At 39.5% G+C, this 15,081-nt stretch overlaps 1 protein-coding gene across 2 annotated transcripts in view; it reads left to right on the forward strand.

Moving 5' to 3' along the window:
• Positions 1 to 5,074, forward strand: part of LOC133601510 (uncharacterized) — a 130,236-nt gene extending 125,162 nt beyond the window's left edge. For both annotated transcript variants that reach the window (XM_061954610.2, XM_061954616.2), the window contains one exon: positions 4,765 to 5,074. In XM_061954610.2, coding sequence (XP_061810594.1) covers positions 4,765 to 4,944 — 180 coding nt within the window. In that variant the 3' untranslated portion in view covers positions 4,945 to 5,074. The remainder of the gene's footprint in view (positions 1 to 4,764) is intronic.
• Positions 5,075 to 15,081: the final 10,007 nt, after the last annotated feature.

A 15,081-nucleotide genomic window follows, 5' to 3' on the forward strand; every position in this document is an offset into this window, starting at 1 on the left:
ACATCAGTGTGTAAAGGATATCACCACATGGGCTCAGGAACACTTCAGAAACCCACTGTCAGTAACTACAGTTGGTCGCTACATCTGTAAGTGCAAGTTAAAACTCTCCTATGCAAGGCGAAAACCGTTTATCAACAACACCCAGAAACGCCGTCGGCTTCGCTGGGCCTGAGCTCATCTAAGATGGACTGATACAAAGTGAAAAAGTGTTCTGTGGTCTGACGAGTCCACATTTCAAATTGTTTTTGGAAACTGTGGACGTCGTTTCCTCGGGACCAAAGAGGAAAAGAACCATCCGGATTATTCTAGGCGCAAAGTTGAAAAGCCAGCATCTGTGATGGTATGGGGGTGTATTAGTGCCCAAGACATGGGTAACTTACACATCTGTGAAGGCGCCATTAATGCTGAAAGGTACATACAGGTTTTGGAGCAACATATGTTGCCATCCAAGCAACGTCCTGCTTATTGCAGCAAGACAATACCAAGTCACGTGTTACATCAACGTGGCTTCATAGTAAAAGAGTGCGGGTACTAGACTGGCCTGCCTGTAGTCCAGACCTGTCTCCCATTGAAAATGTGTGGCGCATTATGAAGCCTAAAATACCACAACGGAGACCCCCGGACTGTTGAACAACTAAAGCTGTACATCAAGCAAGAATGGGAAAGAATTCCACCTGAGAAGCTTAAAAAAATGTGTCTCCTCAGTGTTGTAAAAGGAAAGGCCATGTAACACAGTGGTGAACATGCCCTTTCCCAACCACTTTGGCACGTGTTGCAGCAATGGAATTCTAAGTTAATTATTATTTGCAAAAAAAAAAAAAAAGGTTATGAGTTTGAACATCAAATATCTTGTCTTTGTAGTGCATTCAATTGAATATGGGTTGAAAATGATTTGCAAATCATTGTATTTCGTTTATATTTACATCTAACACAATTTCCCAACTCATATGGAAACGGGGTTTGTATTTTATTAATATTATTATTTATTTTATTTTTTATTTTTTCCCCTCCCTCAGGGGGGGAACTCGGCATACTGTACATATACACTCACTGTACAAACACATATACACATTCTGTACATATACAAGTACATATGCATATATACACTCATGCACATAGTCACGTTTCATCAAACATATTAACGATGTTGCCCTAGGGTAAACTGGGTATAACACATGGCACACTGACAAAGCTTAACCTATTGTTACGGTACTATGACAAGCTACAAGGTTAATGTAGGTTGCTTCTCTTTCTCCCCCTCCATTTTTCTGCATTCTTTCGTATCTGAAGTTATCATTACGTATATGTATTGTTGCATTTGAACAACTGTATTGTTGATAATAGAGGTAAATTATTGGTATTGTTCATTATCAATAGCGCTATTTCTATTGGTATTTGTATTGATCCATTTGTAGTGTAATAATGCTCATTGTCATTTCTGTATTATTTTTTATTTTCGCTAACTGCTTATTTGCTATCACTCTTACCATCATATTTGTACATGTCGTATTTGCTGATGTTGCTCTATTGTTGTTGTTGTGTTTGCTGTTGTTGTTTTTGTCTCTCTGTCTAATCCCCCTCTTGTCCCCACAATTTCCCCCTCTGTCTTCTTTTTTTTCTCTTTCTATCCCCTCCTGCTCCGGCCCGGCTGCACCAAATGATAATATAAATACATTTAATAAAGTCAAATACAAATAAGGCAACAAGAGAAGTATCCTACACTTCTCTTTTGTAAAGTAAATCTGAACAGCCGATATGGGCGTCTACATCAACTATATGATTTGCCTGAGAAGCTGGACAGGACAAAAAAAAAGGGGGGAAATAAATTATTGCTGTACAGTCCTGTTATAAAATCTGTTGTTTTGGTACTGTCCATGGGGTTCAGAAGATTAATATTAAAATCACCGCACACAATATGGATCTTGTTTGATTTACTGAACAAATAATCCAATTTTTGATTGAATGTGTCTAGACATGATCCAGGCGTTCTATAAACACAACTGACATTTATTTTTTGGGGATTTTTCTACTTCAATTTCTACAGTTATACATTCAAAGACTCCAGCTATAGCAGTTGATTTGCTGTCAATCTTCCAACAGTTTAAATCTCGATTCACAAAAAGTGCACCTCCTCCTCCCCTTTTTCCAACTCTGTAGTGAATAATTCATAACCTTCCAATCTCATTTTGCAACACTTGTTCTCATCGAACCAAGTCTTAACAATACTAAATTTGTTGAACTGGCTCAGATATTCTCTAATATTGTCATAGTTTTTATACAAGCTTCGGCTATTAAAGCCAATTATTTAAAGCCAATATCAGTTTTTGCCTTTGTTCAGTTATTGTACACAAACTAATGTAAGTATTTATTTATTTTAATTGTATATTTTAATTCATCATCTGATTTACAGCAATAATAGCAAATTCTAAATGTAATAAGATTAGCTTTATAAAAATGTGTCATTGTGTTTACTTTTGTTACTTGCTATAAAATATTTTACTTTTATAATGTATTGCCACAGTATGAGATTGGGACTCGAAATTGGATTGGAATTCTAGGGCAAAAATAAGTTAAAGTTAAAATTTAAAGTCCCAACGATTGTCACACACACACTAGGTGTGGTGAAATGTGTCCTGCATTTGACCCATCCCCATGTTCACCCCCTGGGAGGTGAGGGGAGGGGTGAGCAGCACCGTGCTCGGGAATCGTTTGTTGATTTAACCCCCAATTCCAACCCTTGATGCTGAGTGCCAAGCAGGGAGGCATTGGGTCCTAGTCTCAGGGCGGACACTCTAACCACAAGGCCACTGAGCTGGTAGATCAGAACATTCCTATCTACTATATCAACAAGTCAAATCATCAAAGAGTCAACTATTTTTAAACACCTCTACCTCTTACCCCAAATTGAAGGTATTGACCACAATTGTTGAGTCGACATTTTGCCTCATCTCATTTTTGATTAGGTTTTGAATACTATTTTCCTTGTGAGCTTTTCTACTACTGAACCACTCAAGTTCAAAGGCACTATCCATCCATCCATCCATCCATCTTCTTCCGCTTATCCGTGGTCGGGTCGCGGGGGCAGCAGCTTAAGCAGGGAAGCCCAGACTTCCCTCTCCCCAGCCACTTCGTCCAGCTCCTCCCGGGGATCCCGAGGCGTTCCCAGGCCAGCCGGGAGATATAGTCTTCCCAGCGTGTCCTGGGTCTTCCCCGTGGCCTCCTACCAGTCGGACGTGCCCGAAACACCTTCCTAGGCAGGCGTTCGGGTGGCAACCTGACCAGATGCCCGAACCACCTCATCTGGCTCTTCTCGATGTGGAGGAGCAGCGGCTTTACTTTGAGCTCCCCCCGGACGACAGAGCTTCTCACCCTATCTCTAAGGGAGAGCCCCGCCACCCGGCGGAGGAAACTCATTTCGGCCGCTTGTACTCGTGATCTTGTCCTTTCGGTCATGACCCAAAGCTCATGACCATAGGTCAATCAATCAATCAATCTTTATTTATATAGCCCTAAATCACAAGTGTCTCAAAGGGCTGCACAAGCCACAACGACATCCTCGGTACAAAGCCCACATACGGGCAAGGAAAAACTCACCCCAGTGGGACGTCGATGTGAATGACTATGAGAAACCTTGGAGAGGACCGCATATGTGGGTAACCCCCCCCTCTAGGGGAGACCGAAAGCAATGGATGTCGAGTGGGTCTGACATAATATTGTGAGAGTCCAGTCCATAGTGGATCCAACATAATAGTAAGAGTCCAGTCCATAGTGGGGCCAGCAGGACACCATCCCGAGCGGAGACGGGTCAGCAGCGTAGAGATGTTCCCAGCCGATGCACAGGCGAGCGGTCCACCCCGGGTCCCGACTCTGGACAGCCAGCACTTCATCCATGGCCACCGGACCTGTGCCCCCCCCCCCCCCCCCCCCCCCCTCAAGGAAAAGGGGAGCAGAGGAGAAAAGAAAAGAAACGGCAGATCAACTGGTCTAACAGGGGGGCTATTTAAAGGCTAGAGTATACAAATGAGTTTTAAGATGGGACTTAAATGCTTCTACTGAGGTAGCATCTCTAATTGTTACCGGGAGGGCATTCCATAGTACTGGAGCCCGAATAGAAAACGCTCTATAGCCCGCAGACTTTTTTTGGGCTCTAGGTGAGGATGGGAACGTAGATCGACCGGTAAATCGAGAGCTTTGCCTTCCGGCTCAGCTCCTTCTTCACCACAACAGATCGATACAGCGTCCGCATTACTGAAGACGCCGCACCGATCTGCCTGTCGATCTCACGATCCACTCTTCCCCCACTCGTGAACAAAACTCAGAGGTACTTGAACTCCTCCACTTGGGGCAAGATCTCCTCCCCAACCCGGAGATGGCACTCCACCCTTTTCCGGGAGAGAACCATGGACTCGGACTTGGAGGTGCTGATTCCCATCTCAGTCGCTTCACACTCGGCTGCGAACCGATCCAGTGAGAGCTGAAGATCTTGGCCAGAGAAAGCCATCAGGACCACATCATCTGCAAATAGCAGAGACCAAAGGCACTACATTAGATTAAATAAATACAACTAATATTTAGGTTTAAGAACATAATAAATGATTTCCAAAGAATTCCTATAGTGGAAAAAACAAATCATTTTGCACTAATAGCTTTTCTTTTTTCAATTGTCTCGACTGAATAATCTTCACCTCAAAATGGATTTGTATTCTTTCTGTTTACAAGGCTCACTTGTTTCCAAACCGATTCCTTGTTTTGTGTGTTTGTCAGCTGCACAGCAAGCTGCACTGCGACGACCAGCCCGTGTTGGAGCACGTCGAGCAGCTGCTGAGCGAGCTGGGAGGAGAGATGGAGGCCGAAGAGGGAGATGCGGGCATCGACGATGACTACGAACCTGCTAGTGAAGATGAAGAGGAGGAAGAAAAGGAGGAGACAGCCATGGAACATTGACCACACCTCCTTTTTGCCTCCTGCCTGCGCTCTGTAATGTCACATTTTCCTTTTAATATGTCTATGACATACATTGGTTACGCCTGCTCGTATTCTAGGGAGTCCATTAAACGCTAACAGTTTATCTTAACAGCGTTTTTATAGTCTCTCTTTTCTCCATAAATAGTATTATTATTCTTTATAAAGTAGTGAAAAATTACAACAACAACAAAATAGACACTTTATAAAAGAACACTTCATTCATGCAGAACAATTGCTTGCCCTCTTCGGTCTTATCCAGTAGTCTTTTTTCACATAAACAACTGATGTTTGAAAAACGACAGCAAAAAGCATACAAAAATGTCATTAAAAAGTGGTGCTCTTTCAGGGGAAAATGCACTTTTGTGGGGAATTCTGTCTATCATCCACAATCCCTATGTAAGACAAGAAACATTTTTCTTTTTTTATGCATTCTAACTAGAGATGTTCGATAATATCGGCAGGCCGATATTATCGGACATCCGCCGATAAATGCGTTAAAATGTAATATCGGAAATTATCGGTATCGTTTTTATTTTTTATTATCGGTATCGTTTTGTTTTTGTTTTTGTTTTTTTTCATTAAGTCAACATAAAAAAACACAAGATACACTTACAATTAGTGCACCAACCCAAAAAACCTTCCTCCCCCATTTACACTCATTCACACAAAAGGGTTGTTTCTTTCTGTTATTAATATTCTGGTTCCTACATTATATATCAATATATATCAATACAGTCTGCAAGGGATACAGTCCGTAAGCACACATGATTGTGCGTGCTGCTGGTCCACTAATAGTACTAACCTTTAACAGTTAATTTTACTAATTTTCATTAATTACTAGTTTCAATGTAACTGTTTTTATATTGTTTTACTTTCTTTTTTATTCAAGAAAATGTTTTTAATTTATTTATCTTATTTTATTTTATATATTTTTTTTAAAAGTACCTTATCTTCACCATACCTGGTTGTCCAAATTAGGCATTATAATGTGTTAATTCCACGACTGTATATATCGGTTGATATCGGTATCGGTAATTAAAGAGTTGGACAATATCGGAATATCGGATATCGGCAAAAAGCCATTATCGGACATCCCTAATTCTAACGCGTATATAAATATGGCAAGTATGAGGTGGCTGACAATGCATGGGGAGTACTCTGTTGCACCCATAACACCCTCATCCAAAACCCGCCAACAAAATTATCCATTTACATGTTGTGACATGTAAATATATATATAAATATATAGCATGTTTGAAATAAACTTAAACCATAACCAAACGGACTGTGATTGTCGCGGAAGTGTCACTGTTGACATTAACCAAGTGTTATCAAAATTGTTAGTATAAGCACTAACGCTGAGGAACTACTTTTAGTGATGCCGTGATCACAAAACGCTAACTGGCTTGTGCAGCTATCTTAACATATTGAGCCGCGGAACTGCTGCATCAACTCTGAGTTGGTGAAAGTTAATTCAAGATTATAAATCATCTCACTTGTATAGTAGAAGGTTGTGGCAATAAAGCGAGAAGTCGGTCAGCTTGGATATTCAACTTATGGCGAGAAAAACACGAAAAGATGCTCTTTTGTGGCACTTATTTTTTTTTACCTGCGTGACTATTATGATTAATTCTTTATCTAAACAGGAATATATAAACATCCCATCAATCGGCATCCCAGTGAGAGCAAACATTGTACAGTAAGTGAATGTTTTATTATAATAATAATAATAATAATAATGGATTATATTTGATATCGCACTTTTCTATTATTAGATACTCAAAGCGCTCACAGAGAAGTTGGGACCCATCATTCATTCAAACCTGGTGGTGGTAAGCATTATGTTCATTAGATTCCTTTTTAAGCAGTTCCTTGCTGGATTTGTTTATCACTCAGCTTCTAAAACTTGTAGATCATCCTCATTATATTCAGGCTCAAAAATATAAGGTTCTGCATCATCAATTGTCCTAAAGTAGTTGTTGTCTATCATGAAGTCTGCCATGATTAGTAGTGTTGTTGTTGAAGGAAATAGTGAACATCGTGATGCGTCTGTGAAATGTATACAGTTCGCCACCGTATGCTTAAAATGACCAAAATGCGTAAATAATACATGTTATGATGAATGTGCCTGTTACTATATTACATATATACTTACAACATGTATATAAAACGTTTATGGAGGTTTTAGGATGTTTTTAGAGCACTTTCGGGGCAGAACAGATTGAATCCCATCACCTCCATTGTTAGCTGATTTTTGTTAGCGAGTTAGTTTATGCAATTAATCACGGCGCCACTAAAAGTAGTTCTTCTGCGTTGGCGCTTATAATAACAATATCGCTAATACTTGGTTAATATTTTGGTCACAACATATAAATGGAGCATTGTTGGCGGACTTTGGAGGGCGTCATGGGCGCAATTGAGTACTCCAATTAGCTGCACTGTACAGTGTGAGCATTTTAGTCGCATTTGCGACTAAAAATAGGTTGTGTGAGTTTTGGAAAAAAAATTAACACACGTGCAAATAAAGATTTTAACATTTCATTGCATTTTGCTACCAAAATAAATCCATCCAAAGTTAATTAAACTTTGCCTATCTGTATAAAGCATGTTTGAAATAAACTTAAACCATAACCAAACGGACTGTGATTGTCGCGGAAGTGTCACTCTTTTTTTGTTTCTGTGCAACAAAAAATTATATGTGCTGCTAATTTTTTCATTTAGTGTGCTACAAGTGAAAATGCAAAGCATACAGCACTGATTAGCTGCATTGTTAGCCACCTCGTACTTGCCATATTTATGAGTAAGAATGCATAAAAAATAATGTGTTGTTGTCTCACATAATCAATGTCAATGATAGGCAAAATCCCCCCCAAAAGTACAGTTCTGCTTTAAAAGTGTATTTTAGAAGCTATTTGTGAATTGTAAGCTTGTAAAAATAGCCATATTCAAAAATAATTGACATATTCGATCCAGCGGATGGCACTTTGGTTTTAGATAGTTGACTTGCATATGTCGCAAAAGCTGTTCTTTATTTGCCATTCCACCGTATCTGTGCCATTTGTGTCCCCAGGTTATAAAATTAATTGCAAAATCCATCCATCCATCCCTTTTCTACCGCTTGTCACTCACGGGGTCGCGGGGGTGGCTGGAGCCTGTCCCAGCTGCATTTGGGCGTAAGGCGGGGTACACCATGGACAAGTCGCCACCTCAGTGTTGCCAATCAACCTTTTCCCAGGTGCATGTCTTTAGAGGTGGAAGGAAGCCGTATTTTAATAATGTATAGTGTCTTGCACATTGATCTGATTTAATAAATACAATATAAATGAACAATGTAAACTACAGTACATTAAACACTGGAAAAATGGTGTTAACATAGCAATAGCTTTATCATGACATATAATCATTTAAATTATCTAAATATTTTTTTTACATCTTTAAAAATGTTTTGTTGAATCACTGTAATGTGTTTAGTGTCAACATGCTATTAGCATAAAGGTGTTTACTGTATATTTCATGCATTTGTTAATTTGCTAAAAACTCATTATTATTATACATGTTACTCAAACTTGTCATCTTCAGCTCATGTACAAAATTCCTGAGATTAATCAATGAAGTAGTGCCTCAATTTACGAACTTAGTTGGTTCTGTGAGCTCTTAACTCAAAACACTTGTACTTTAAATCATCTGCAATTGAAATATATGAAATTGATGCTTTTCAATAGGGATGTCTGATAATGGCTTTTTGCCGATATATTCGATATTCCGATATTGTCCAACTCTTTAATTACCGATACCGATATCAACCGATACCGATATCAACCGATATATACAGTCATGGAATTAACACATTATTATGCCTAATTTGGACAACCAGGTATGGTGAAGATAAGGTACTTTTAAAAAATAAATTAAAAACATTTTCTTGAATAAAAAAGAAAGTAAAACAATATAAAAACAGTTACATAGAAACTAGTAATGAATGAAAATGAGTAAAATTAACTGTTAAAGGTTAGTACTATTAGTGGACCAGCAGCACGCACAATCATGTGTGCTTACGGACTGTATCCCTTGCAGACTGTATTGATATATATTGATATATAATGTAGGAACCAGAATATTAATAACAGAAAGAAACAACCCTTTTGTGTGAGTGAGTGGGAATGAGTGTAAATGGGGGAGGGAGGTTTTTTCGGTGGGTGCACTAATTGTAAGTGTATCTTGTGTTTTTTATCAATCAATCAATCAATCAATGTTTATTTATATAGCCCTAAATCACAAGTGTCTCAAAGGGCTGCACAAGCCACAACGACATCCTCGGTACAGAGCCCACATAAGGGCAAGGAAAAACTCACCCCAGTGGGACGTCGATGTGAATGACTATGAGAAACCTTGGAGAGGACCGCATATGTGGGTAACCCCCACCCTCTAGGGGAGACCGAATGCAATGGATGTCGAGTGGGTCTGACACATACTTGCCAACCCTCCCGGATTTTCCGGGAGACTCCCGAAATTCAGCGCCTCTCCCGAAAACCTCCCGGGACAAATTTTCTCCCGAAAATCTCCCGAAATTCAGGCGAGCTGGAGGCCACGCCCCCTCCAGCTCCATGCGGACCTGAGTCCGCTTTCCCACGATATAAACAGTGTCCCTGCCCAATCACATTATAACTGTAGAATGATCGAGGACGAGTTCTTGGTTTCTTATGTGGGTTTATTGTTAGGCAATTAACGTCCTCCCAGCGCGGCAACAACACACAACAGCAGCAGTCACGTTTTTTGTCTACCGTAAAGCAGTTCGTCTGCCGTGAACAGCAATGTTGTGACACTCTTAAACAGGACAATACTGCCATCTATAACATCAATAACATATACGGCTTTTAGAGAGTGCAGTGCACAACTACGCACACAACAAGGAGACGAAGCAGAAGAACGAGGAAGATACAGCCATGGCGACGCCGACGACGAGTAAGATGAAGAAATACGCTTTGTTGCACCTTTCCTGCCTGAGTCCGGCGATTAGTTGCAAATCTTGCTTTATTGATTGCTTGCACACAGCCAATCCAACACAAAACAAACTAGTCCCTCCCCGCACTCACGCTACCGCTCCCTCTCTTCTCTCGCCCACACACTTACTGATGTCACTCACCTCACATGCTCACCTATTAAAGGGCCACACACACACATGCGCTACTCTCATAACAGCTTGTAAGTTCCAAACCGCAGCTGCGATTGGACCTGGATAGCCTCCGGGAAGAAGTAGTGGACTACCAAGTGCTTGGCACTGAAGATCTTCCTCAGGAAGCAAAGATTGACCGGTTTTGGGCCATGCTAGGGAGAGATGGAAGATTCCAGACTCTAATGCATTTGATGAAAGCACTTTTGTGCGTGCCACACATCAATGCATCATCAGAGAGGGTGTTCAGCATGGTTAGAAAAATAGTGACAGAGAATAGAACAAGGATAGACAATTCAACCTTTAACTCAACAATGAGTAGATGAGTATTATGTGCGTGTATATGTGTAAATAAATGAACACTGAAATTCAAGTATTTATTTTATTTATATATACATATATATATATATAATAAAATAAATATATATATATATATATATAGCTAGAATTCACTGAAAGTCAAGTATTTCTTAGATATATATATGTGTATATATATATATATATATATATATATATATATATACAGGTAAAAGCCAGTAAATTAGAATATTTTGAAAAACTTGATTTATTTCAGTAATTGCATTCAAAAGGTGTAACTTGTACATTATATTTATTCATTGCACACAGACTGATGCATTCAAATGTTTATTTCATTTAATTTTGATGATTTGAAGTGGCAACAAATGAAAATCCAAAATTCCGTGTGTCACAAAATTAGAATATTACTTAAGGCTAATACAAAAAAGGGATTTTTAGAAATGTTGGCCAACTGAAAAGTATGAAAATGAAAAATATGAGCATGTACAATACTCAATACTTGGTTGGAGCTCCTTTTGCCTCAATTACTGCGTTAATGCGGCGTGGCATGGAGTCGATGAGTTTCTGGCACTGCTCAGGTGTTATGAGAGCCCAGGTTGCTCTGATAGTGGCCTTCAACTCTTCTGCGTTTTTGGGTCTGGCATTCTGCATCTTCCTTTTCACAATACCCCACAGATTTTCTATGGGGCTAAGGTCAGGGGAGTTGGCGGGCCAATTTAGAACAGAAATACCATGGTCCGTAAACCAGGCACGGGTAGATTTTGCGCTGTGTGCAGGCGCCAAGTCCTGTTGGAACTTGAAATCTCCATCTCCATAGAGCAGGTCAGCAGCAGGAAGCATGTAGTGCTCTAAAACTTGCTGGTAGACGGCTGCGTTGACCCTGGATCTCAGGAAACAGAGTGGACCGACACCAGCAGATGACATGGCACCCCAAACCATCACTGATGGTGGAAACTTTACACTAGACTTCAGGCAACGTGGATCCTGCGCCTCTCCTGTCTTCCTCCAGACTCTGGGACCTCGATTTCCAAAGGAAATGCAAAATTTGCATGGTTGGGTGATGGTTTGGAGTGCCATGTCATCTGCTGGTGCAAATATTAGCTCATTTGGAATTTGATGCCTGCAACATGTTTCAAAAAAGCTGGCACAAGTGGCAAAAAGGACTGAGAAAGTTGAGGAATGCTCATCAAACCCTTTTTTGGAAAATCCCACAGGTGAACAGGCTAATTGGGTATAAAAGCAGCTTCCATGAAATGCTAAGTCATTCACAAACAAGGATGGGGCGAGGATAACCACTTTGTGAACAAATGCCTGAGCAAATAGTTTAAGAACAACATTTCTCAATGAGCTATTGCAAAGAATTTAGGGATTTGACCATCTACGGTCCGTAATATTATCAAAAGGTTCCGAGAATCTGGAGAAATCACAACACATAAGAAGCAAGGCTGAAAATCAACATTGACAGGTGGTACTGCATCAAAAACCGACATCAGTGTGTAAAGGATATCACCACATGGGCTGAGGAACACTTCAGAAAACCACTGTCAGTTAAAACTACTATGCAAAGAGAAAGCCATTTATCAACAACACCCAGAAACGCTGCCGGCTATGCTGGGCCCAAGCTCATTTAAGTTGGACTGATGCAAAGTGGAAAAGTGTTCTGTGGTCTGACGAGTCCACATTTTAAATTGTTTTTGGAAACTGTGGACGTCGTGTCCTCCGGAACAAAGAGGAAAAGAACCAACCGGATTGTTATAGGCGCAAAGTTGAAAAGCCAGCATGTATGATGGTATGGGGGTGTATTAGTGCCCAAGACATGGGTAACTTACACATCTGTGAAGGCACCATTAATGCTGAAAGGTATATACAGGTTTTGGAGCAACATATGTTGCCATCCATGCAACGTTATCATGGACGCCCCTGCTTATTACTTCAAGACAATGCCAAGCCACGTGTTACATCAACGTGGCTTCATAGTAAAAGAGTGCGGGTACTAGACTGGCCTGCCTGTAGTCCAGACCTGTCTCCCATTGAAAATGTGTGGTGCATTATGAAGCCTAAAATACCACAACAAAGACCCCCGGACTGTTGAACAACTTAAGCTGTACATCAAGCAAGAATGGGAAAGAATTCCACCTGAGAAGCTTAAAAAATGTGAGTGTTGTTAAAAGGAAAGGCCATGTAACACAGTGGTGAACATGCCCTTTCCCAACTACTTTGGCACGTGTTGCAGCCATGAAATTCTAAGTTAATTATTATTTGCAAAAAAAACAAACAAGTTTATGAGTTTGAACATCAAATATCTTGTCTTTGTAGTGCATTCAATTGAATATGGGTTGAAAATGATTTGCAAATCATTGTATTCCGTTTATATTTACAGTTAACACAATTTCCCAACTCATATGGAAACGGGGTTTGTATTTAGTTCAATGAACATCATCCACATCTTCTTCTCTGTACTGTCCTTTAAATTGGTGTTGAAAAAAGACAATAGAAATATACATTTATTTTGAGGACGTTACAACAAGAAAATGGAACCTATGTTGGTGTTTTGAAGTTTCAAAACACTGTTTTCATGGCCAACACGCGTGCAAAACTCCTTGTTCAATCTGTTTTCTGGATTAAAAAAAAACGAACACTCACATAACTAACCGTTACACTATTTTTGTTACCCCTTTAACTCACAACAGTGAACAGTGAGTGCAGATGCTCAAGGTCAGAGAATGTATCAGCAGGCACAGCTTCCACTTAAATTGCTGCTGTAATACCAAAGTGACAGTTGAGCCACTCAAGGGGACGAGGGGGGGTTGGGGGTGACATGGTTGAGGTCACAAGCGGATTTAAATGACTCTCAGTTTGGCAGCCAGGTTGCAAATCAGCACAGGTTTAATATGATCATTTACACTAGAGGAGATGCGCACGTTGTCAAATTGAAATGTTGAGACTTCAAGGCAAGTTTTCAAGTCACGCTGAAAAGCTTAATCTCTGTTCGAGGAGCCTGTTCTTGCCTGAATGAACGACTATTTTGTTTAAAAGGTTCTGTGAGTGTTTCAAAATAATGTATACTGACCTTCACCTGACCTTCACAAGCTGTGATTCTCACCTGGCTCTCCAAATACCACCGTAATGACAAATATTTAAAGGCAGTTGCGTTGTAGGCATCCATATTCATTAAGATCGAGGCAGAGGTTTTCATTTAAAAAGTATTTAAAAAGGGTTATTTTAAAAAGTATAACTAATATTTTTGGCCACACAATTAGAACAGTAACACTGTGTCTGAATATTGAATTAAGTGACTATTTGGCGTACCACTTGATGGAGCTTGCTTACCACAGTTTTAGAATCGCTGACATAAAGTCATGAAAATCTGGCCTCATAACTTTTATTGTGGTGGATAGTGTTGTCCCGATATTTCGGTACCGGTACCAACATTATTTCAATACGTTTTGGTACTTTTTGGTACTTTTCTAAATAAAGGTGACCACAAAAAATGGCATTATTGGCTTTATTTTAACAAAAAAATCTTACGGTACATTAAACATATGTTTCTTATTGCAAGTTTGTTCTTAAATAAAATAGTGAACATACAAGACAACTTGTCTTTTAGTAGTAAGTAAGCAAACAAAGGCTCCTAATTTAGCTGCTGACATATGCAGTAACATATTGTGTCATTTTCCATTCTATTATTTTGTCAACATTATTAAGGACAAGTGGTAGAAAATGAATTATTAATCTACTTGTTCATTTACTGTTAATATCTGCTTACTTTCTCTTTTAACATGTTCTATCTACACTTCTGTTAAAATGTAATAATCACTTATTCTTCTGTTGTTTGATACTTTACATTAGTTTTGGATGATACCACAAATTTAGGTATCAATCCGATACCAAGTAGTAACAGGATCATACATTGGTCATATTCAAAGTCCTCATGTGTTCCTTGGACATATTTCCTGAGTTTATAAACATAATATAAATTAAAAAAAAACGAAAGAAGATGTTGTGATGCCAAAAAATATCGACGTAATTATAATAGTATCGACTAGATACGCTATTGTACTTGGTATCATTATAGTGGATGTCAGGTGTAGATCCACCAATGGCGTTTGTTTACATTTTGACGTCGGTGGGTAGTGAAACATGTTTAGGTATTCCTCGTCCTGCAGAGGGGTGGCGGACTGGTATTTTTCAGAGGGGGTATAGTACCGAATATGATTCATTGGTATCACGGTACTATACTAATACCCATATACCGTACAACCCTACTGGTGGAATTCATTGTTGAATCTTGCTTTAAGATGGAGTGCACAACTTGGCTGTAACCAGCAGAGGCGCTGCTGATTAATTCTCAACATGTTTTTTTTGTCGAAAGAAGACCAAAATAATGGGATTTTCCACTTAAAAATAAAATGTCTCAAAACGACGTGCTTATCGAGGCAGTCGATTAACATTTTTAGTTTGTAGAGGGAAGATGATAACGTAATTGTTGGACTATAATCCGCTACTTTTCCCCCCACACTTTGAATCGTTCACTGTATACAATGCTGCGGCTAATTATTATATTTTTTTTCGGGTTCACAAGCTTCACATGTCGCAAATACATTTTGCCTCATCAACATTAGACCAAT

Source organism: Nerophis lumbriciformis, linkage group LG04 (genome assembly GCF_033978685.3).
Source record: "Nerophis lumbriciformis linkage group LG04, RoL_Nlum_v2.1, whole genome shotgun sequence".
NCBI lineage: Eukaryota > Metazoa > Chordata > Actinopteri > Syngnathiformes > Syngnathidae > Nerophis > Nerophis lumbriciformis.